The sequence below is a fragment of the Mustela lutreola genome, chromosome 4 (assembly GCF_030435805.1).
Source record: "Mustela lutreola isolate mMusLut2 chromosome 4, mMusLut2.pri, whole genome shotgun sequence".
Classification (NCBI taxonomy): domain Eukaryota; kingdom Metazoa; phylum Chordata; class Mammalia; order Carnivora; family Mustelidae; genus Mustela; species Mustela lutreola.
Window position 1 is genome coordinate 38,299,027 of NC_081293.1, and position 24,451 is coordinate 38,323,477.

The 24,451-nt window shown below is 54.0% G+C and overlaps 1 protein-coding gene across 3 annotated transcripts in view; it reads right to left on the bottom strand.

The window, feature by feature from the left end:
* CXCL12 (C-X-C motif chemokine ligand 12) overlaps positions 1-11,320 on the bottom strand; it is a 30,627-nt gene extending 19,307 nt beyond the window's left edge. The window contains exons 1-4 of one of the 3 annotated variants that reach the window (XM_059169578.1): positions 11,159-11,319; positions 6,791-6,908; positions 4,246-4,332; positions 754-1,558 (exon numbers count right to left, since the gene is read on the bottom strand). In XM_059169578.1, the coding sequence (XP_059025561.1) occupies positions 1,465-1,558; positions 4,246-4,332; positions 6,791-6,908; positions 11,159-11,219 (360 nt within the window). In that variant the 5' untranslated portion in view covers positions 11,220-11,319 and the 3' untranslated portion in view covers positions 754-1,464. Of the gene's footprint in view, positions 1-753; positions 1,559-4,245; positions 4,333-6,790; positions 6,909-11,158 lie in introns of those variants that run through there. The other 2 variants (XM_059169577.1, XM_059169579.1) reach the window with 2 other exon arrangements.
* Positions 11,321-24,451: the final 13,131 nt, after the last annotated feature.

A 24,451-nucleotide genomic window follows, 5' to 3' on the forward strand; every position in this document is an offset into this window, starting at 1 on the left:
AGGCTGGCCAGAGGGGCACAGGCTGAGAGTCGGCTGGATAAATGGGGACTAAAAGGTCTTTGGCTGCAGCGTCCTGGCAGGACGCTTCCCTGATGGAAACAAGGAATGCCACATGCTCTGCGCTGTCACAGAGGACGGCACTAAAGCAGAAGGGAACACTGTGCCCCAGTTTGAGTGGGACATGCAGGGACCTGAGATTTTCTTCTCCTCATTCCATCTGCTCTGACCTCCAACCACTTCATTTTTCTGTGTCCACATGCTGAATTACGACCAAGGGCCGGGGGAGCAGGCTGAGTGTTTATGAGGGACAGGAGGATGGGGAGAACAGCCCAGATATTCGAGGTGTCCTTTCTCAAAGTATTACTGAAATCAGGGCCTTGCTCTCCCATGGGATCCCCCTTCTTCTGGTCCAAATTAAAGAGACTTGGCAAGAAATCTTAGACATTAATCTGTGGGTGGTATGAGGAAAGTTCTAGAACTTTCTAGAACACCATGTTCACTTGAAGTGGATATTTCCCATGAGTGAGGGCTGCGGCAGCTGTGTCCTGGAACCTAATTGCACAGGGTCACAGAGCCTCCTCACCCAGCAGGAGGTGGGTGGGAGAAACAGGCCTTTCACACAGTTCTTCCACATTGGGGACCTGTTTAAAGAATCTGTAAAGTGAATTGCCGGGCCCAGAGGCTCCCTGAGAAGTATTTCCACAGCTGCTCCCTGGAAATGTGAGCTCCCACCCACCTTCCACACCTGGCGTGCAGAAAGCACCCCTGCTCAGAGGTAAAGCCACTCTCACAGCCTTGGGAGCCGCTGCCGGACGAGTCCCACCCTGGGCATCAAAGGGGTGGAGGGCCAGGCAGCAGGCACTTGGGAAAAAAAGTCAGTGAGCACCTGCAAAAGGCACGGCCACAGCTGCCCCATGAAGGCGGTGACGGCACTGGCCGTGGTCAAGGGGAGGGCAGGAGGTGCATGTCCCTTGCTGGCCGAGGCTCCTGCTCCTGGGCTAGTCACGGCTCCGTGCAGGGCAGGGCAGGGCAGGGCAGGCCCACCCTGGCTTCAGTAGGAAGACAGATGACGAATGCGTGGAGCCATGTGGGCTCCGGAGCAGTGACCCGCCCTTTGGAGAGAGGGAGTGGAGGGCGGGGTGGGAGGCTGGGCAGCCCAGGGCAGTGCTGAAGAGACCCTGGGCCATGCTAGACAGAGTCGCGAGCACAGTCTCCTCACCCCAGACCGCCACCCCAGTCTCTGCACAACTACTTTCTTCATAACTTAGCAGACCAGGAAGGGCCTGAAAATGCACATAAATACAGGGGCCAGTCAGGCCACAGGAGCACCGCTCCTCCACGGAGGTCTGAGCCCCTGCTTGGAAGGCAGGTGGTCTGCCCTGGAGGAGGGTTAGAGCAAATTTACAAAGCGCCGGGGGAGACAAGAGCAGCGTGCACTGCGGTCCATCTCGAAGTGGCAGATAACTAGTTTTTCCTTTTCTGAGCAGCCTTTCTCTTCTTCTGTCGCTTCTTTTTTCCTATCTTTTCTTTTTTCCCCATTTTTTCTTCTCTGCGCCCCCTTAGATAAAATCAGTAGAACCATTAATGATGTTGAAATACACAGGGGTCTGTTTCAGTCTGCACAATCTCTAACACTTCCCTGGATGTCTGTTTAACTCTGGCTTCAGTCTTAGGCCTGGAGGCCCCTGGGCAAAGCACCGTCCATCAGTACTTCATTAAAATAAATCGGACATTTTCCCCAATTCAAAGAAAAATGTTAGCCAGCCTTCCAGAACACCTGGGAACTGGTTATAGCCTATCGCTGTGGGCCAAGGGGCCAGCCTGGTCCTGCCTCCAGCTACTGCCTGAGGCTTCCAACCCTGAACGCATTCACATCTGAAAGGGTGCGAAGGATGCCCAGGGCCAGGCTGGACTTGGCCTTCTAACTCACCTCAATCCCATCTCCTCTGGCCTCCTTCCTTTTTCAGTGCAGAGATGAACTCTGCTGTCCCTACAGAAAATACCTGCATTTCAGACTGAATCACGCTTTGCATTCAGGTGGCCATCCAGGAGAGGAGAAAGAAGGTGCACCTGATCCCACCTTCTCCTTTCTGGATGCCTGGGGAACACCCCCTGGGAATGACTGGGATTGTTCTGGAGAGCAAGGGAGAGAGCTGGTTAGCAGAATTCGATTAGAGCAACTGGCTCATGATTGTCACATTAAAATGATTCAAGCTGAATGGTATTTAATGATTTATGGGGTAAGCCACCTGTTCCTGTGAAAGCTATTAACCATGGCCTCGAATTATGGGATTTTTACATGGGCAAATGTGAAAGCTGGATATTATGAGAGTTGAGTCTCTGGAGATTACGTGGGGGATGTTAGGAGAACCAAGGAAGAGGAGGAAAGGGAAGAGGAATTAGTGAGTCAAATATTATTCTTCAGAAAACTGGCACTGCTGTTTCCATTGGGTTAAAAAAAAAAAAAAAAAGAAGGCACAAAAACTTGAGTTGCAGCTCTCATGTGCTCCTGAGCGAGGACCACACTCACAAGTGAAGTCGGCAGGAGGGACCTAAGGCACCCACCCAGCAGGCCACCTTAACCTCCATCAACTTACATCAACTCTACAAATGTATCTGAGCCCCGTGTCTAACAGCTGATGGATTTTACTTCCGGTAAATAAATTCCCACGTCCAGTAGGAGGTCGGTACCATGAAACAATTAGCATTTTATTGCTAGTGCATATAATGTCACATTTGATACAATTTTAGTACAAGTGAAAAAATACACTGTGGCTAACATTAAAAAGCTGTAATCACATTTATAGATCATATATATTTCTTTACAAATTGCCAGTGGGTCAAGAGAATAGAGAAATGTAACCTACTGACCGTCATATGGCTCCACTTCAAATATATGAATTGTTCGACTATAAATATATTCTGAAATACATTTGTTTTCTAAAGAAACATAAAAAAAATGTGCACAAAAAATATATAAAAAATGCCTTGCAAAAAGTTACAAATACCACCAGGCCCATCTGTGGATCGCATTGATGCAGGGAAATGTCACCTTGCCAACGTTTCTGCCTGGAAACTGAAACCCTGCCGTGGTTTCAGGAGGAGGGGTTCATGGCAAGAGGCTCATTTTTTCATTTATTTTGTTTGCTTCTGATTGCAGAGCCCTCACAGTGTGCAGAGCCTCTCCGTGGCTTATAAAAGCCTCAGAGGCAATCACAGAAACCGAATTCCTCAAAACAAGTTCTCAGATTGAAAACTGCATTTGATTCTCCAAAGACTGGCCTTTTAAGGGAAGGTGGAGACTTGATCTCCCGCACCCCACCCTAGGAGAGGGCCAGCCATTGCAGAGAAGGCCAGAGAAGATTCTCACAGAGGGCCTGAGGGGTGGTGCGGGGGAGGGCCAAGGGAGGAGGGGGCTGCAGGATGGCGCCCTGGCAATCACCCTCCTCCCCACTGAGCATGTACAGAAATGAGAAGCCGAAGCAAGAGGAAGCATGTTATTGGAGGCAGGGAGAGGCCTGGGAATGGCCAGGAAGGGGTCTCTGAGCACAGTCCCCCGTGACAGGAGCTTCTACATGGAGCCTACAGAGCCAATCATGGAGCCCGAAAGAGGAGGTGGATGTGGTGGCCGCTGCCTAGCACTGGCCAGTATCTGAGTCACCTGCCAGGTGGGGGTGTGTGTGTGTGTGTCATTCCCAAAGGGGCACCCCCTGCGGAGGCCACCTTCTGGCTTCCTCCAAGTCTGTGAGTCTGGAGGAAGGACACTTTTCTGAGCTCCATGCTTGGCCATCACCTGACTGTGCCCAGAGGCCCCAGGGGAAGGAAGACACGCTCCAAAGCAAAACCAAATACAGATCTTGAAGAAATCACTGATTTAAAAAAAAAAAAAAAAAGATAATGAGAATGAGAGGGTTGTGATGATCATCAGGAGAGAGCGGGCAGTGGGAAATGCTGTTGGGACAACATGATTTCTTAGAAAAACCCCAGTTATAAAACAGCCAATGCACGAGGGTCTGGGGCACGGGTGAACAGAAGCTGCAGGATCGTACCAGACGCTATAAATGCGGTTCTACATGCTGGGCAGACCTCAAGCCCATTCCCAGGTCCGTGCTCTGCCCCCCCCAGGCACACCTGGTCCTCCCCATCCAGGCCCTCCGCCCCCACACCTCGCCCTCCATCTGCTGTACGGTGTTAGCTTTCCTCAAGTGGATCTAGCGGAAAGTCCTTTCTGGCTGATGTGCTTACTTGTTTAAAGCTTTCTCCAGGTACTCCTGAATCCACTTCAGTTTCGGGTCAATGCACACTTGTCTGTTGTTGCTCTTCAGCCTCGCCCTGCCAGAACGGAAGAGGGAACAGTATGAGGCTGAGCACAAGGGGGCTCGTCGTGACCTGGGCACTGGCTTATTGCCCGCGTCAGCACCGGGACCCCCTTGGCAGGCGCGGGTACAGGAGGAACTCAAGGTGGGGAATCCTGTCCCTAGCAGCGGATGGAGTCCCTGGGCAGATACGGGAAGGTGGAACTGGCCTTCACAGGGGAGAGCGCAGGCCGGGGAACGTGTGAGTTGCCCTTGGGAGGACACGGAGGGAAGCAAGAGCAAAGGCATCAAAGGGGGTACATGCACTGAGGGTGTGGAGGACGGTGGGCTGCCGGAGAAGCAGGTGGCCGGATGTCAGGGCAAAAGAGTGGGCTTTTCTCTGCAAGATTATGGGGACTGAGGCTGGAGATGGACAAAAGCAGACTTTTATTTGGATGGATCATCTTGAAAGTATATGGGAGACCGACTTGAGAGTCAGCCCGGAATTAGGAGATTTGAAAAGAGGGACTGCAGTGGTTTGGGGAAGAGAGGTGACAGAGCGTGAGGGAGGGACAGTGCGGGTGGGGGGGTGACAGGACAGTGAGGGAGGGACAGTGCGGGTGGGGGGGTGACGGGACAGTGAGGGAGGGACAGTGCGGGTGGGGGGTGACAGGACAGTGAGGGAGGGACAGTGCGGGTGGGGGGTGACAGGACAGTGAGGAAGAGACAGTACGGGTGGGGGGGTGACAGGACAGTGAGGGAGGGACAGTGCAGGTGGGGGGTGACAGGACAGTGAGGGAGGGACAGTGGGGGTGGGGCATAATAGGACATGAGGGAGGGATTGTGTGGATGGCGGGTGACAGGACAGTGGGAGAGTGACAGCTCAGGTGGGGGAGGGACTGTGCTTGTAAGAGGTGACAGGGCAGTGAAGGAGGAACAGTGCAGGTAGCGGGTGACAGGACAGTGGGGGAGGGACAGTGCAGGTGAAGGGAAGGACAGTCGAGGAAATTTGCCAGAAAGTGGTTTCCAGAGAGATTTTACAAGTTTATTGAATGCTCCTTGGTTGCATTTGCTTTTTAAAAATTCATAGGGCACCTTCCTCCCACTTTTCGGCTCCGGTCACACCTCCCCACCAGACACCTCCTCCTGGGAGCAGACTGGACTTATCTCTCCGGGTCCCCCTCCATAAAGCCTTGGATACCAGTAGCCTCAAGCAGCCTGAGGACACTCCTGCCCAGCCACTCAAGGGTGTGTGAGGACAACTCAGGCTGGCACAGTGGCTGGGGGATACCCACGGGAATCCTGGATCCTGCCTGTGAAGGGACTGACATCAGGAGAGGAAGGGGGTGATGTTGTGTCTGCCCAGGCCTGCTTCTTTCCCTTTGAGGTGCATTCCTAGCAAGTGTCCCGGCGTAATGCGAACTGCAAAGCAGGTCTATGGGGCTCAATTCCACATCTGACAAAACACCTCTCAAAGGAGAGAGTATTTGACTATAAGCAAAGTCAGTGAAGAAATACTCATCTTTCAGTGGCCTAAAACATTCTGTAAGTCACAAACACATTCAAGGAAGCCCAGGCTGGCAAAAAAAAAAAAAAAAAAAAAAGGCAAAATCAAACTTCAAAACAGCTGGTATTAGGGAGCAAAGGCTTCATTTTCACCTTCAAATTGCAGGTTTCATTCCCACTGCTGTGGCTCCAGCCCATTCTCAGCGCTGGGAATTTTCAGGAGGTAAGGTCCCCACCAGAGACCCTGAGCCCCAGCACCCCTGCATCTAGACCCCTAACTACACTCGCTAGAGGCAAGCAGGGGTGCACTTGAGCACGCGAGGGCCTAGCAGTGAGCGGCTATGCAAGGCTCCCTCACTGAACTCCCCCAGCCTCCTGCACCTGGCGAGAGGTTTTCATGTGTTCTCTGGGGTTGATTTTCATTTGTTTCGTTTCCCACACGAACGACAGCCAAGACAAGCAGTTGCCATCAACACCAGCAAAAACAAAAACTCGTGTGTTGTGTTCGAGACAAAGCAGTTAAGTGAGCCGAGAAGTTTGAGTTTTACCCAACGGTTAAAGACCACTTAACCTGAACTGGGGTCTTGTGAGATTCTGCTGTGGGAGAAAGGAAGGATCTAGAACACCAAAGTCTAGGAACTGCAGGACAGACACCTATGACCTGCAGAGGGCTGGTTCATTTACTGGACTTCAGCAGAAACTCCTCGTTTCTAGGCTGAAGGCATTCTGCGGTCCTTCCCTCTCCTGTGCTAAAGGAGGAAATTTGGGAAAAAAAGAGGCAAGAACAAGTTGGAGCACAGCAGGGCGCCAAGGGTAAGAGTGGCTTTGGCATACCCAAAGGCCTCCTGGTCATCACAGCTGCCTCTAATTATGCCAAGTTCAAAGCCAGCCACTCAGCATGTGTCGATTCTCTAGCTTTGACCAGTCTGGAGTTAGGGGTTACGATGCCCACTAGATGCAACCCTCCTGAAGCTGATGTTCACACTTACACGATCTGAAGGGCACAGTTCGGAGTGTTGAGGATTTTGAGATGCTTGACGTTGGCTCTGGCAACGTGGCTCTCAAAGAATCGGCAAGGACATCTGTAGCTCAGGCTGACCGGTTTCCCTGGAAGAGGTAGTGAAAACAGGGCGGATTGTTACGATCCTGCTGGACTGTGGGGATATATGCACGTGTGGGTCCGCGGCTGAGGGGTAAGGTGGAGGAATGGATGCTTAGGATCAAGAGCCATGGGACTAGTTACGGGGGCATCCTTGCTAGGAGCTCTTGGGTAGTACAGTGAGCCTCCGGGGCAGGAGGGAAGGGAGAAGGGGCAGGCCCAGCTTCCATAGGACCAGAAGGAAAATGCACCTGCAGAGTGCTGGACTCTAGGAACCTGGGAAATTAAAAGCAGCTCCTTGCTCAGACATCTTAAGATCAAGTATATTAATCCCAGGAAAGGACTGTTTCAGTCTAAGGTAACTGAGGTTCCCAGGTAATCTCTGCAAAGTAAACTCCTCCAGGGCCAACTAAGAAAGCCCTCCATACTCAGGGAAGGAGGAGGGGGAACCAGGAGGCTCTGGGCTCCCTCTTGTCCCAGGAGGCTCTGGACTCCCTCTAGTCCCAGGAGCCTAGGCAGTTCCCCAGGGGAATGCTGCCCTCCCCCCTCTGCAATCTTCTCCCCTCTCATTCACCACAAACCCAGGCAACCACAAAAGAATCCAGGCAGGCTTTCTACCTGGGAGCCCCCGGAGGGCAGGCCAAGCCCCCCCTCCCCCCTGCCCCCACCCCACCTCAACCCAGCACTCCCCTGAAGGCAGGACAATTACCAGGGCAGGAGTCAGAGGTGGCTTTCATTGTGCAGAGATGCTAGAGCTTCCTGGGTTATGTTACCTCTTTGTTTGCCAATTCGCCAGTTTGCAAAATGCCATAATTGACACCATTAGTTTAAATAAGCAAAGGGCTCCTGCAGAACTCTCCACTCACCCTCTAAGTCTAGGATTGCAAGCCTTGGTGGGGGGGGCTGGGATCTCCGTGTTTTTTTTTTTTTTCCCCCTGCAGATTTTATCCAAGCCCTACTTAATACCCCAAATTATTTGAATTTGTGGATCCTTTCATCAGGGATTAAATGTATGTCTGAGAATATTTAGTCCAGAGATTTAAAAAAAAAAAAAAAAAAAGGATTGCTCTTTACAGAGCTCCCAGAGGCCTCCTGCTGGTCCTGAAATTCTGCACTTTGGGGCAAGAGAGCTGGGGAAGCTTCGAGAAACCTTGTGAGTAAGGGATATCTTCATTTTCCTCAAGGCTGCATTCAGCTAAGAGATGGCAGAGCCTGCAAATGGGCAGCCTATTTGGCCAACAAGTCAGGAAAAATAGACCACCCAGCCCTCTTGGATCAAACGTGGTTCCCTAAAAACTGGTAAGGAAGCACCTAGCTTCATGGTGCTCAGACTCAGAGTACTGGAGAGCACCTGGGGCAGCCTTTGCTGTATACCTGAGTGACTCCAGAAAGTCTCTGCTGGTGTCTGGCCTTCAGTCAGGGCACCCAGTCCCTGCAGGGGAAGCTCCTACTATCCTGCCCATACTGTCCTGGAACGAGATCACCTGGGAAAGGGACCCCAGGACTAGGGGCTGGATGGACTGCGGAAAGGAAAAGTCAGAAGTCTCTCCTCTGAGTGTCCCACCTCCAGTCTCCCTGGAATTCTCCTGGGTCCTCCTGAGCCAAGTAGGGACTGGAGCCCTGGGCTTGGGCAGTGACACAGGAGGTGTCCCAAGCCTAGAGCAGCAGCAAGCTGAAAGGTACACAGTGTGAGTGCTGCAGCTGGTGGGGGCTGCTGCTCTCCCAGGGGTGGGTAGGGAAGCTAGTCTGGGTCAGCTGGCTAACCAAGCAGTGGAGATCAGGCCAGAAATCAGAGCTGATTCTGAGCTCAAAACACAGGCTTTCTCTTCTCTTCTTTTCCCCCCTCTACCCCCTGGGATTATCCATTTCCTTCAAAGGCAATTCGTATTCCTGCTCCCAGGACCCAGTTAGTTGCCTGTCAAGTGGGGACTTTCAATGGGTTTTTTTTAAAGTGACAGAGCACCAACGGCTCTTACTAAAAGCAGTGCTATGTCCACCTGTGTCCTCTCCAGGTTTTTGTCCATATTACTAACTTTCCCAACTGATTTGGAGATGACTCAGTGTGTAGGCGATTCGCCTAGATGTTACCAGATCGTAAGTGGTAAACTTGGCTCTGTTCAAGAGCAGTTCCAAGCGAACCTTCCACTCTAAACACAGAAAGGAGCCCTGGCCAGCTTCTCCAATGAGGTCTCAGAATGGATCCACCCTGGACTTAACTCCTGAAAGCCCAGGGCAACCAGCTGCTTGGCTGAGGTGAGCCAGTTGAGGGAGGGCAGGAACCAGAGCCTGACCCTGAAAACAAGGGTGTCTCCAAGGTCAGCTGTGGAACTCAGTATGGGCACATAGGCTCCAGAAGGTCAAAAAGTACATTCTAGCCTATGAATGCAAGGAGAAGCGGACTAGCCTCCAGCTTGGGACCCTGTCCTGGCCACTTGGCTGCCAAGAGGCAGCTCAGAGAGGCAAGCAACCAGCCCTTCCCAGGGTCAGGATGACTCTGTTAATGAGACTCCCACTCCCTCTGTGCTCCTTCCAGATCAGCTGTGCCTAGGACTCAATGACCTGAGTGGGTCCTGGCATTCCCAACCTTTCTGCAGCTCCCCAGGGAAGGAGGGGCAGCACCATCTCTCTACGGAGGTGCCCAATGACAGCTCCACTCTCACCAGACACTCAAATGTTAATGCTCAAACCAGTGTCCCCCATGACCTTGGGGGTCAGTGTGGAGAGTCAGCCTCACATAGTTTTTCAGCTGGGCGGTAAAATCCAGATTGCCTTCCATCCAGTCCCTCTGCAGCTCTGCCCAGCAACTTGCTACATTCCCCCCCCCCCACCCCCAGACACCAGGCTTGAACTCACCACCCAGCAAGACCTGAGCTGAGATCAAGAGTCTGACACTTAACCAACGGAGCCACCCAGGTGCCCCTTAACTTGCTACACTTAAAAAAAAAAAAAAAAAAAAAAAAAAAAAAAAAAAAAAAAAAAACACCTCCCCAGGCAGTCAGTTGTGAACCCCTGGAAGTTCAGGCCCTGCTTCCACACTCACTCACCTTACCCTCACCTCACCCACCTGGCTTCTAGTTCACTGCCAGGATGCAGAAGAGGGTCTGCAGCTGGAACCCAGCCTAGAGCTGTGGGGGCTCAGGCCCTGTCTGGACCGCGGCTGCCCCAAGAGCACTCCCAGCGTCCTTCAGCCCTTTGCAGGGTTTGTTGGCAACTTCGCAGCCAAGAAAGGACAGCGTGGCCTGGCTAACGTGGTTTGTTTTGTGTGTTTAAAAACAACAGTTTATTTTGGTTTGCAGCAGTGGTGTCCTGTGACAGGACAGCCAGATTTCTCTTAAGCTTCAGAAGGAAAAAAAAAGGGGGGGACTCCCCCTTTCCCAGTGAAACAGGACACCACCTTTCCCAGTGGCCTAAGGCCTTGGCGATTGAACTCGGCTGCCGCGCTCCTTCCGAGGTAAGAGCGATGGCTTGGCCGGTGACAAAGGCGCCAGGCTGCAGGTGTGTTTGGGGGGCAGGGGAGGGAATGAGCAACCCCGGCGGCCCCTGGGCTTCTCTTCGGTGACCCCGGCAAGAGGCCAGGAAGCAGGCTGGACGCGCGCCCGGGTTCGTTCGCGTCGCTGCGGACCGCGGGGCTGTGCAGAAGCGCGGCGGGCGGGTGGTGCAAAGCCGACAGCTGCTCCGTTTGGCTCGCCCGCGAAACCTCGCTCGGATGGGTGCGGAGAGGGGACCAGCCTCGCATGGAGGGGACGCGGCGCAGCAGCCCCTGACCGCGCCACCACCGTCCGCCCGTCGCGATGAGAGACAGACTTGCTGAAGCGCTCTCTCGCACACGCATCTCCCGCGCCCAGCGCCGCGGGGCCTCCGAGTCCCTTCCCCTCGAGAAACCGAGCCGCGCGCTGGAGATCACCGGCTGGGCAAGGGTGGGCGCGCCACCCCGGGGCCCGCGGCTGCCGACTCCGCTCTGCTTCCCCGCGATCCCGGGGCTCTCCCGGCCATGGAACCCTGCCCGACCCTGTGCTGCAGCTGCCCCCCGTCCCGGACCCGAGTCCCGAGGCGGAGTGCGAAGCTTCAGCGCGGGTGGTGCTGCTGCGCTTTGAGCGCCGCACCCCGAGGGAGTGTGCCCCAAGGAGGCGGCTGCCTCGACCTCCCCGGTGCAAAGAGGCGCTAACTGGGTCCGTTCGGGACAGCGCGGGCTCAGGCACAGGAGCCGCGGTCCCGCACGGAGCCTGGCGCCCACGTCTCCGCCGCGGAGCGCACTCACCGTCGCTGAGGCACAGCGCAACCAGCACGATGGCCAGCACGACGACGACCTTGGCATTCATGGCACCGGCACGCGGGGGGGCGGACTCAGGCGGGACTCTGAGCGAACGCGGCGGCGGAGAGTGAAAGTGCGGCGGCGGGAGGCGCGCGCCGGACACTTTAGAGGGGAGAGAGCGGCGGGGCGGGGTGGGGCGGGGCGCGCGGCGAGGGGCGGGCCTGGAGCGGCAGCCTGGCGGCGGCGGGGGGCTGGGGCGCGCGTCCCCCTCCCACGCGGCCGCCACTTCTGTCCCCTCCCCGCGCCCTCCGCGCCCGGGTGGAGCCGGCGCTGCGGTGCGCTCCGGCCTCTGACCTCCTCGGATTCCGCGGGGCCCTGCTCTGTCAGGCTCGACCTGCAAGGAGGGAACCCAGCCGTGCGGTGAGCTGGGCTCAAGGCTAGTTATTGTGCCCACTTAGCAGGTGGACAGACGGAGACCCAGCGGCGGAAAGCGAATGAGGACCAATGATAAGCAAGACGATGTGTGCCGGTTAGGCCTGAAGTAGCCAAGGGCGACCGTCCCGTTTTTGGAGTCTAGAACCAGGAGGTGACACCGGCCCGGGATCGCTGCGCTGCGGCCCCGCGAGCTTGACCCAAGGGAAGGAGACCAGTCTGCAGAATGAGCGAATCCCATCCCAAGCCGACACCATCACTTAGTAGCCAAGGCTCAGTTTTCGCACCTGTAAAACTGCGACTCTAAAATAGAACGCCGTGTCGCCCAGAGGAAACAAAAGCAGTCCACTCTGGGGCTCCGCGAATTTAACCTGCATTCTAAGGCGTGAACGTACTTGGCTCGCTGTGCCTCTGTTCGCTCAACTGTGAAATGGGCTGACCACAGTCCCCACCCTGCTGAGAGTAAGTGGGGGAAATGATTGGGACTCCTCTCTCCGCCGTGAAGTGCTCACCATTGAGTCCCGCACATAGTACTTAATAAATGGAAGCTAGAATGATTTTTTAAACTTCACCATTTTCTCCGTCTCCCCATGAATGTCCTGCGCGACCCAAAGTGTTGAGACAACTCCCCCTCTTCCCCTCGACACTACTCCTGGCACGGCCCTTCTGGTCCACAAAAAGAGTCGTGCCCGGGCGGTGTCTGAACTCTTAGCAGGCGGTGCCCCAACGTGGACACCTGGAGACGGCCTCAGCTAGCAGGAATGGGTGCAGGCAGGGGCCCAGGAGGTGCAGGGTTGAGAGGAGCACGCGTTGGGGCCTTACTGGTGACCACAGGATGCTCCAGCTACCTCCTCTTGCCCTTACTCCCTAGTGGTGTGGATTCTGCACCTGGCCCCATATCAGGGCACATATCAGGGATGTACCTGGGAAGTCCCGCAGTCTGGACCCTAGAGGGAATGGGGGGGGGCGGGGGGGGGGGACCCGCGGGGCCTGGGCTCAGCAGTTTCAGCCAGGGGCGATAGGAGGCGGCGGTCAGCAGAAAGCTGTAAGAGTTCTGGGACTCAGGTCTTGAGGATAGGTGTCTTTTGTGTCTTTTTTCCAAAACTACTTTCACGCCCAATTAGACACACTGGGAACTTATATTTATTCATTCATTTACTCCAGGCCGAGCTCACTTCTGGACACTGGGTGCAAAGCCGGGAAACGCACTGGCTTGGTCCCTGGCATTAAAGAACTAACAATCCAGTGGGGAATACAGTCCTCAGGCATTCCTCGGCCCCCACTCTTCTCGGTGGGTATTTGCGAACTAGTGAGCCTGGGTTGGCCTCAGAGGAGAAAGAGCTCGCCGACTGAGCTCGGGCGCCCTCTGGTGGCAAAGTCTCCGGCACCAACTCCCACCCCCCAACCCGGGCTTGTCCCCACGTCCCGCATCCCAAACCCGCTTTCCCACCGCCCCCGAGATCTGGGTGGACCAAGGCTCATGCTCTCCCCCCGAACACAGCGCAGCCTAGTAAAGCTGAGGTGCTGGGCGATAAATCAAGAAGCCTGAGCTGGCGAGACTTGGAACCTGGAATCCAGACCCTGGCGGGAGCTGCACAAAACCTTCGCTGCAAATCCTGCTAAAGCAAATGCCAGTCTCTTACTGGCTTCTTTGCCTCAAATCTGGGTTTTGTCCCTGCAGCTGAGGGAGTCACTGGAGAGGGGCCTGCGTGGGCTAGGGCCGAGGCTTCCTGCCTGGCTGGGCCCTGCCACCCCAGGATAGACATTAATGTGGGACACATCAGAGCCCCCTGCTTCCTCCATTCATTTATTAAAATCCTTATTGAGCACCTACTATGTGCCAGACACTGGCGAAGTGTTTGAAGTACTTTAGTAAAGGAAGAAAAGAAAGAGAGAAAGAAAGAAAGAAAGAAAGAAAGAGAAAAAAGAAAAGAAAGAAGAAAACCCCATACCTCCTGTCCTGGAGTTTACATGGGAGGGGGTGGGAAGAAGGAGGAGAGAGGAAAATGGCAGAAAACATAAGTAATTAGACTCATAATCTATAGAAGGTTCTTAGGTGCTATGGGAAAATGGAGCAGAGGGAAGGAGAATGAGTTAGGATTTTACGTAGGGACACCAGGAATCTGCATTTTAGATAAAATCTCCAGTTTTTCAGTTGGCAAACTATCTGGATTTAAAACATTACTGGCCAATGCTCTTGGCGGCCATGGACTACCAGACGTGCCTTTTAGCATGAGCTCTATTCTCAGCCACACGGGTATCTCCCAAATTCTGGACAGCAGAGCCCACCACCTCTGCTCTTCTGGTGCTCTGCTGGTGCCACGGTCTCCACTTCCAAGGTTCCACCTTTCTTTCTGTGCCAGGAAACTCAGTTCCTCAATCAAGGCCCAAAGCAAGCTCCCCCTCCCAGTGAGATCTCCCAGGGCTCTCTTGGCTCAGCACCCCGATTTGCTGCTCTTTAGAAACACGACAGTCATGCTGGGTCTGAGGTGGGAGGCAGGCAGGGGTCTGGCTGTCAAGGTGCACCTCTAGACTCTGAATGCCCAATTCATGTGCCTGTCCATGCTCCTCTGCCCCTCGGCTTGGTTTGCTCATTGCTTCAGAGTTCAATGGTTGGCCTTTCAGGGAAGGACTTTAGTACAAGGTTGAAGGTTTGCTCCGACTCATTGTTTTCCAGTGTGTAACTGACAAGATGACTTCAGGTGGTATTCTGAAAACATTATTTGTAAGAAATTCAGATTTATATATTTTATTTTAAAAGTAATAAGAAAAAGAGTATACCTTGTACATTAAAGCAGACATTTCAGATATGGCTCGGGATTTTATGTTTAAACTAATAGCAGCCAGTACTGTAGTTGGTTGGAGATACAGCAAAAGTCCACAGTTGTACACAAAAATCTGAAGCTTGAAAATGCTGCCTAAATAAAGAACATTTTTTTTTTTGATATTATTTGATACTACCCACCTCCCTTACAAACAAACCATTTGGCCCCGGAGTGGTAAGACAAAATCACAAAAGAGAGGTATGGCCTCTTTCTCACCCTTTCCGTCAGAGAGGCTAGAGAATGCTTACCTATGAGTGCTCAGGTCCCTCTGTGGGGACCTTTGAGATCTCACCCCACCCCCTTGCCCATAGCTCTCTTATCCCAATCACCAGCCTTCTTTCTCCAACTTTCGGTGCAGGCCTGGAGGGGCACAGCCAGGAGACTGCTGTCTGCCGGCGCCCGCCCTCCCACCTCCCCTCTCTCACCTCTGACGCCCCACACTGGGGTTCACAAGTAGGTACTCTACCCTGGGAACTGGGAGTCCCGGGGAGAAAAACAAATCTTTGGAGCTGGGTGCTGTCACCGGTGGAACAGTTACACTAACTCTCAAGGTTGGTGTTGGGATTTACTAAGTGTGAAGCCGCCTGGCCCAGAGAAGGCTCTCAGGATGATAGGACTTCGGCTTACTTGCTCTGAATGGGTTACATTTTGTTCACCCAGAGACAGAACTTACAGAATAGGCCCTCATAACTCAGCTTTGAAGACTAGAAGCCCGAAGCTCAGAGTGGTTGAAGGCCTTGACCAACATGGAAGAGCTGGCCAAGGGCAAAGACACAACTCTCTAGACCATTTTTTCCAGGTTCTGGAACAACATGGGAGTGTGCAGAGGAATGTAAGTCACTTTCGTGGGAGCCTCTTGGAGGCCTATACCCAGGACTGGGGCTCAGCATCTGTCAGGCTAGCCATGGTTTCCTCAACTAGATCCCAAATTAGCCTAGGGAGCCAATTTGAAGAGTCTCATTTCCTTCTGGCGGGAAGAACCCTAGGGAGGCTGAGTCAGGGCTCCTGGATGCAAGGCTCTGTTGCCGGGTCCTGGCCAGCTGTGGGGCACATACAGAGGCAAGCCTTACCATAGCTAATGTCCAAATTCAGCCAGCCAGATCTTCTGTCCAAAGACTCTCCCTTGTTGACACTCCTAAAATAGGGGTGGTATTTTCTGGGACATCCTGCAGGAGCATTGGATGAACAGAGCTAATGTTTTAGGAAAAGTCAGACCCAAGGGCTCTGAGGGGTCAGGTCTGTGCTCTCACATACGCTCTCACTTCTGCACCCCATCACCAAAATCACTGCAGTCAGGTCTAGATTTATTCTGCTGTTCCTAACCCTACCCCACTCTCTCCTGTTACCCTTGCATGTGGATAGACTGATCTCAGCATGTGGAGCTGTGGAAGTTTCTAGAATTGGGAGCATGCATCCGCTTCTACCACATACCCCTGGGTCATGGAAAGTGTGAACCCTTTAAGGATAAATAACATTCACATGTGTTACTCAGTGCTGTGCGCCCCTCACTTCTTTCACCCCCCCCCCACCTTTGAGGTGGGTTCAGTGTTCACTCCATGCCCCAGATTTGGGAGCTAAGATCACGCAGTCACTCTTTGGCAAAGCCAGGATTTAGATCATCTCAGCCTGGCTCTGGAGTAGGACTGTTCCTGGTGAAGGATGGAAGAGCAGGTTTGCCATATAAAATGCAGAAAACCCAGTTAAATTTAAATTTCAGATAAGCAACACATCTTTTTTTTTTTTTTTTTTTTTTTTTTTGTATATATGTTCCAACTATTGCACAGGACATACTTAAACTAAAAGAAATCATTCGTTGTTCATCTGACATTCAAGTTTAACTAGGTGTCCAGGATTTTTACTTGCTGAGCCTGGTAACCCTACTCCACAGTGTACACGCCTCACAACACAAAGGAGTCCCTCTCTGTGGGTTTTCTCCCTGGGCCTCCAGGACATGTGGGCAGAGGGAGAGAAGGGTATTGGCAAGGCAAGTTCTGGAATCATGCACTTTCACAGTGAGGGGATTTCTTGAGTTTTCTTACTACAGTTTTACTGTGGTGTGAAATGGTGCATTAAAGCGGTATGGGAAGGATGATCGGCCCCCTCCCCCCACTTTCTCTCTCTCCTTTCTGCCAGGAGCATTTTAATGCTACCTTTGCTCCAACCCTGATCTTCTAGAAAAAGTCTGGTCATGTCTAAGGTGAGAAGAGACAAGTTTTCTCCCCACTATCCCCAGTCCTCTTCTTCTTCCCGCCCAGGCAGAAGCCCAGCGCCTGCACCCTTCCTCCTGTTTTGGGGGCAATGGGCTGGGGGTGGGGAGGGGAGGAGGAGCTGAGGAGCCTTCGTCCCAGGAGGGAGCCTCACATGAGCAGGGGCAGAATCCGGAGCCTCTGCAGATGAGGAAAGAGGTTAAGCACTGCTGTGGGTCATGGAGGGGGCTCTGGGCCTGCTGCCTGCGCAGCTGGTCCCCTGGTCAGGGAAACCAGGCTTCCAGGCTTGCTGGCCCTCCTCCTTCAGACGAGGGACTTGTACTTTTTTCTCCACCTTACCTCCCTGGGCTGGGAGTCTTAAGTTCCTGTGGCACAGATGCTCTGGATAAGACCGCACACGGAGGCTGCCCAGAGAGCCTTTCAAGGCCAAGTCCAAAGGCAGGCCCCACTGGCGGCAGGGCCCAGGGGAAGAAAGTAGGGGATGGACTCAGGTGTGGGGAAGGGCCCAGCACTTCTAAGGTGCCCATCCTCCCACCCCACAGCTCAGAAGGGGCCTGGGACGGTTGAAAGGTGGTTTTGTTTGGGGATAATTTATCAAACAAAGAATTTGTAAATTAGGCGTTGTTGTTGTTGTAGTTTTTTAACAATGCAAATGCAGGATACCTCCAAGAGCTTGGGCTTCATCCAGGAAGTCTCATTGGCTCCCAGCTTTCTTAGGTTTTTCTCTTTTTAGGTTCCCCGAATGAAGTTTCTGTGTTTGCAGCCTGGTTGACTGATCATTGGTGCTTTCTTTTTCTCTGTAGAGTGCACGAGTTTTGCCTCAACGCCCTAGACTGGGCCATCAAGAGGTGCTGTACTTCGTTCATAAATCTGCAGTCCTACCTTCCATCCATTCATCTATCCTTCCCTCACCGACCCATCGATCCTTCCTCTACTGACATCCCCCACCCGTCTCTTCACCCATCCACTCACGAATCCATCCATCCATCCAGCAGCCCGCCACCCAGCCAGCCAAGCATCCGCCCAACCTACCCACCTGGCTCTCCCCTTCAGTCACTCCCCATCCATCCTCTCCAGGTGCTCTAGTCCTGAGATATCTTTTCCGCCAGAAGCAGATGTGCCTCCTGTTTCCTGGGCCACAGGGGAAGAATAATCAAGCATCAAGGGCCCCAAATCTAGAGATCACAGAGCAAGCCCTCACCTTGAAACAGATTGAAACCTTTGCCTTCCCCTTGTTGAAGGAATGACCTCTCTGAAAGGCAGGGAGGGCGTCCTAGGGAATGCCCACCCAGGAAGGAGCCTAGAGCAGCTTGTGAACACTCCTGGCTCCCCTCCCCACTCATCGTTCCTTTCATAACTTTCTCCCATAAGTTATTAAAAAAAAAAAAAAAGAAAAAGAAAGAAACAATAGCAAAGAAACAAACCTTTATTTCTGTTTACTCCTCCGTATTTAATGACCAGTTGTTAACATGACTAAAACCATCTGAAGATTTTTTGCCAAATGGAAAAATCTCCCTACAGGGGCAATAAAACAAATATTCAGGATAGAGAGGGCCGGTCATAAAAGGCATTACCCAGTTGTAAACAGAGACGGGCGGCGGTGATGTATGGCCCCTGCCTCCCCAGCTTTCAACAAAGCAGCCTAGATTCCAGGAGTGGCTCTGACCCGAGGCGATATTTACTTCTGTGGCTTCTTCAGCAGGTCAGCGTGGGTATAATTCTGTCTGCCAGTTGACTGGAGTTGAGGTTTTGAGCAGGAAGCCCAAACCCTGAACGCTCATAACTCAGGAGGAGTCAGGCACCCCTGCCCAGAGCGCGCCAAGAAAAGCACATCGCGCTGTCTTGGCCGGATGGGGTGAGGGTCTCTACACACCCAGGCCATTGTTGACAGAGACTGATGGCTTCAGTTTGTACCTGGTCCAACAACACCACTGGTTTGTGCAGTTGTCGACTGGATTTTATTCCAGAGCTTTCGGAACACCCATCCTTTCTGGCATATCACTGGCCGAGGATGGTAGTCTTCACTGGATGACTCTCTAATGCAGCCTTGGTAGACAGAGTCCGCTAGACCCTGCAAAGATCTTGCAGTTGGAAGGGAAATGAAAGACTCCGCTTAGGAGGACAGGCATCCATTCCCAGGAACCAAGCACCAAGGCACCTCTTGAGATGGCCACAGTTAGCCTGGAGGTCCTGTGTGTGGTGGCAAGGACTGTGCAGCTGAATGGCCAACAGAAGCAGACGAGTCCCTTGACAGGTCTCCCTGCTAGCTCATTTGAGTCCCCCTGCAGTATTATAGGCTCGTGTGCTTATCCCGATCTTCGGGTGTAGACAACCAGGCTTGGAGAGCAAAGGGCCTTCCCAACACAATGGGAATTGGGGATGTGGCCAGTTTGCTCCCCTTTGTGCCCCGGATTGTGGTGAGGAAAGGCTCGGCATTTGGTTGTTTTGGACGCAGAAGGGCATGCTCCCTCCTGGCCCGTTGGCTGCAGTGGGGTGCGTCTGCTTGTGGGCAGTAGGGCCTGTTACGTCCCTGGGGGGGGCGTTCTAGAAAGCCAACAGGAGGCAGTTTAATAAATGCATGGAACAGCTGACTGCAAAGACCAGAAGAAGGCTGGGTCCCTTTGGTCTATGTGCACGGACCGCTATGGGGTGAACAGAGCCTCAGAGGCTCAGGCTGGCTGGGAGTTTCCGTGGGGGCCAAGGCCTGGCACCCCAGAATGCCATGTCATGGGGTTCCACTGTTCCGTGCTTACTGGCACCTGCCAGGGGTTTCCAGGCATCGCTCTGTGGGCTCTGGAAGAAGGGCGGCCTTGACCGTGCCCTAGCAGACCTGGAGTCCTCATGACTGACCTCAGACCCAAATGCTCTGTTCTGAGCACGGACGGAGCGATTCAAAGGCACCGCAGCTGGTTGGTTGAGCTGGAAGAGGGGCCACAGTCTGCTTTGCCCTTTCGATAGATCTAGAAGCTCTGAGAGAGACACTCTGTTCTGTGGAGGGCCCGGGACTGCCTGCGGTATTTTTGTGATTTTACAGCTCTCCTTGGTTTAGGAAGCCGCCCTCAGATGTGTTTCTCTCTTCCACTGAACTGCAGCCAGGGAGCGGTTTGCCTCCTCATTCTGCTGAGGAAGAATCCAGGGCTCAAAATCTTGAGAGACATTGCTCAGGTGGTGGGTGAGGAGGCAGGGTCCTGGGGGCGGCCATGCCCTTGGCTGCATCACCTCTAAAGGCTGGTGAAGCAGCCCCCGAGAGGGTTGGGAAGGTTGTCGGGAGGAGACAGTCATTTGGGGATAGGAGTGCGTCTGTTGGGTCCCCCAGGGATTTGTCCCTTACAGGACACTGGAAACCAGTTCACCCCCCACAGCCACTGCCTGTCACCTTGCTCTTACTGCAGGGGGCTTTTTAAGTTGTGAACACCCAGTCCCCAGGTCAGATCTAAAGTCAGGGAGAGCAGGTTTTGAGCCCACAGGGCACACTTCCTTTCCTTGCTCTTCTCAGCTTGGTCGGTCCCTTAACAGGCGTTTAAATGGGAGCTTATTTTCTATAAGGGTCAACACTGGGTTTGGGTCATGGAGGTTTCAGTGAGAACCAGCCTGTCTGCAGACCTAGGAAGTGATGGGAGATAGAACTGAGGAGATAAACTGACCTCTACCCAGGGACCTGTTCTCCACAGCACTGGGGAAGGGGGAGGGGGAGGTAGAGGAGACAGGAAGAGGGGGCCTGTGTGTGTCCATGTCAGTCAGCCTCACAGGAAAGGGCCTCTAATCTCTAATTCCAAGACCTCCCCTTCCACCACCCCCCCCCCCCAAGAGCAGTCAGGGCCAGGGTGGGGCCAGGTGGGGTTTGAGGGGAGGGCTGCCACCTGCTGGGCTCTTCCTCTCTCCCTCCTTTTGTCCCTCCTTCTTGCTCGCTCTCCCTCCCTGAACAAGTGCAGGTGTCTCCCTCCCTGGCCATCTTCTCCAGCAACCCCTCCCCAGCCAGCCCAGGTCCCAGGGTACCTCTGGGGCCCAGAGGTAGGCCAGGCTGAGAACGGCTGGATTGACTCTGGGAATGACAGGGGACCAAGAAAAAAAGCGAAGGTGGGGGGGGGGACTTGTTTATTCAGGCTGAAGTGCCCTTTGTGTGCAAACTTTGACCTCCATCTCTCCAGGTGGCCAGATGGTAGCTATGTTTCATTTGCAGATAAGGAAAAGGAAGGAACTGGAGTGGATGGCTGTCCACCAGCCAGGCTTGCCGTGTCTGCTCTCCGCTCCAGGCTCAGAAGGACACAGTGCGCACCCAGAAGGGAAGGGCCCTAGTGGGTGGCAACACCCAGTGTGCCCCAAGAAAGAGCCTTACCCTCCCATGCTGGTGCGCTTCACCTCTCCAGCCCAGCCTGGGACTCCTATGATGGCGACAGGATCAAGTGAACTTGATGTGAAGTGCAGCTCGATCTCTGCCAAGGAGGGAGGAGATGCCCTCAGGGCTGCAGCCAGCCAGTCCACCCAAAACTGCCAGGCACCATGGACAGAACCCATTTGGCTGAGGCGGCTGCAGATGTGGGAGGCTTGGGGCAAGATGGGCGTGACCCCCGCGCTTTCTGCCCCCCTGGCAGGCTGGCTCAGGAAGGGTGGGGTGATGGTGGGAAAGCCCAGCCAGCAGCCACAGAAGGTTTGTGCTTTTACCCAGTAAGTCCCCTGCCTCCCTATTTGGCGAAAGGATCTGGAGAGGCATCTCTACCGTCCTTGGGCACTGAACCGCCTCCCTGCCCCCTCTCTCCACAGCCCCGTGTTTGCTTCCCACGAGTGACCGCACAAAGTGAGCTATCTCGGTGATGCCGCGGCTCCGGCCCCAGCAGCGGCGACACCCGAGCCCTGGAGAGGCCCCTCCTGGCACCCAGCACCATTCCCAAAGGTTCCTCGCCTCCACTGTGCCATGCTGTGATGAGAGCACACGCCCTTCTCTGTGGCCACTTGGGCTCTTCCTCATTCCTTTCCAAGGGGCGATTGGAAGTCCCTGTAGGATACCTGACCCCCAACGGTGTGACGTTCATGCAGAAATGAGTGCACCACTCCGACTCCCAAGAGCTCTTCCACTTCCGGGAGAACTCTAGAGCCCTAGCGACAATGGGGACAGGAGAAGGGACCTGCTGTGGCGTTCAGGGCCTGCATACTGTTACACATTTCTGTGTGTCACACGAGGAGGCCGGGGCTCGGTGAATTTGTCACCTGTAAATGGAAAGGTGGGATTTGCACTCACACTTAACCGCCAGTCCAGGCCTCCCTTCCTTCATGCTGCAGGAAGCCCCTCAGGGCAGGTGGGTGAGGCCTCTCAGAAGGATGGATGGGGTCTTGAGTTATCACGAGAATACCCATGAGTCCCAGGAGCTTTTCTCTGTGCTCTGTGGAGAGGGGCCGCCTTTCTTGCCTGTGCCACACTCTGCCACCAGGATGACCTGCCCTGAACAGCTCCTCTCTGCTGCAGCACCCTTCTATCTGTCTCAGCACCCTTCCAGCTGACCCAGAGGGGCCTGTCCAGGAATCAGAAGGCCTCCCGCCCCCCTCCCTATATTTGTACTCAGGGTCACTTGGCTCTTCTCAGCCCAGGCAGGACAGGCCCAGGATGACCTGACTCCCACCCCCACACTCCACCCTGCGGCTGGCCTCTTTGGCACTGCTGGGAGTGCTACTGAGTTCTAGAGGCAAAAGGGGTCAGAGACCAAGTCTTACCTGTGTGTTCTGCATCTTACTCCCAGGATGGACACCTGTGGAAGAGGAGGGAAGGAAGCAGGACTGGCCAGAGGGAGTTAGCCTATGGGGCAGCCTGAAAAAAGTCCCAGCCAATCTCATGGGAACGCTGTCCCGGAGGGAACAGAGCCATGTTTCTACCTCCTGGGGCTTGGCCCTGGGAAGAGGCTTAGCCCTGGGCGAAGCTGCTTTCTCCAGCAGAGGGCAGCTTCTGATGAGGTGGCTGGCAGGTGGCCCTCAGCCACTGGTATTCCCAGGGCTTGGGAGAAACAAGTCCCTCAGGCCCAAAGGGGGACTCGCTTGCCCATCGCAACACGTAACTATAATCTACCGCTTTGTCTCGTCAAACTACGTCCAGGAAGAGTTTTGTGTTAGAAGAGGAAGCTGGCCAGTTAAGTCACCGGACGGGGACCGGGAGAGGTATCCACGCACACAGGAGGGTCCTGGGTGTGGGCGGACAGCTAGGACAAGCCGGGGGTGGGGGTGGGCAAGACCTCTGTGAAACCTCAGGGTGCTAGTGGAATTTCACGGAGCACCTTTCAGACTATTGGTTTGGCCTGGTTTAAGATGAATGTAAATTTAAGAAACTTTTATCATGAAAACAGCAGGGATGTAAAAATTCCGCCAGCTTGTTAGAGCAGAATGTCTACAAACTTTTTGCAAGGATTTTTGTATTAATCATTTTTTACAGTCACAAATGACTAAAACCCAATTGGATTAACTTGGGCCAAGGTGGGGGAATTTACTGGTTTTGTAAATAGACCAGGGAAAGGAAGGAGAGACTGGCCTCAGGGAAAATGAGATGTCCCTCTCTCTCTTTCTCTGCCCTTCCACATATTTGAGGTGGGGGAGGAGCCATTGCTCCACAGAAGGGCACACGCCCCCCCCGCCCCATATTTTGCCCAGGGTTTGGTCTTGGGGCACATTCTGAGCTGGGAGAGGGGAGTAGCAGCATGGAGGGTAACGGAGAGCACTTGCTGGGTTCCATGGCCCTTGGAGGGCTACTGCAGTCCCGCCCCAGCTGCCCCAGGTGGGTCCAGGCCCCAGTGACCCCAGGAACAGCAGTTCAGCCAGGGATGCCCTAGATCTGGGTTGTGTGGCTGCTGTCCTGATGCTGCTGGAGGGTCCTTGCATGTCAGCACCCTTGTCGCCCCCTTCCCACCCCAGCTGATGCAGTGCAGATGAGGCCCAGGCCCAGAGAGGGGAGAACCAGCAAAAGTGGGAGCAGGTTGCTGGCCAGGTTCAGAACCTGACTTAGGCTTTTCCCGCCGGCTTTTCCCCCTCTCTATTCCTTACTGCCCGATTTCTTCAAAACCTAAGGGGATACTCAGGATGTCTGGTCAGAGACAGTAATGCCCTTCCCCTGGGCCAGATGGCCTGGCAAAGCCCAGGGTGGGGAACGAGTGGTTTTAGGGAGCAGCTCCCATGTTTGCTTTGTGGATTTTGCAAACTCCAGATCCCCAAGGGCCTCTCAATCCAGAGCACAGAGAAGACAGTGCCAGACAAGGAAGGCATGGATGACACACTCCCCCAGGTGCCCCAAGAGCCAGGGCTGAGGATTGCCAGTACTCACCCAGACAGCTAGCAAGCCTACAGACTAACCATACTCTTCTGCTCTCCACTTCCTTTCAGTAAGGAACAGTAGTGGAAAGAAGCAGGAGGTAAATGTAGCTTCATTGAGCATCTGCATGTGGGCACCCTCCCGGGGAGTACACACCATTATCTACTTTAATTGCCACGTGCCCTCTAAAGCAGGCAAGTTTTATTACCACTTGTTAAACCTAAGAAAAGAAACGGGCTTAGGAGACACTAGTGACTTGCCCAACCCCTGAGCTGGTGAGTGGCCAGGATTAAAATCTGGGCTGTCTGATTGAAGCCTGGGAAGGCCACACGGCCTGTCTCTGTGAGGCAGCAGATCCTTCCGTGTTCTGGGGAAAGTCATTTGCTTGCGCCTAGCCTCGTACTGGCGCCCCTACAAACAGAGCTAAGCAAAGCCGCTTGCTGCAAGAACAGGTCTATGGGAAAGTTAGGAAACTGTTGAGGGAAGTGCCCATTGCACCCTGAGCGGCCATGATTCCCATCCCCTCCATGGTCCCTGCACAGCCACATCC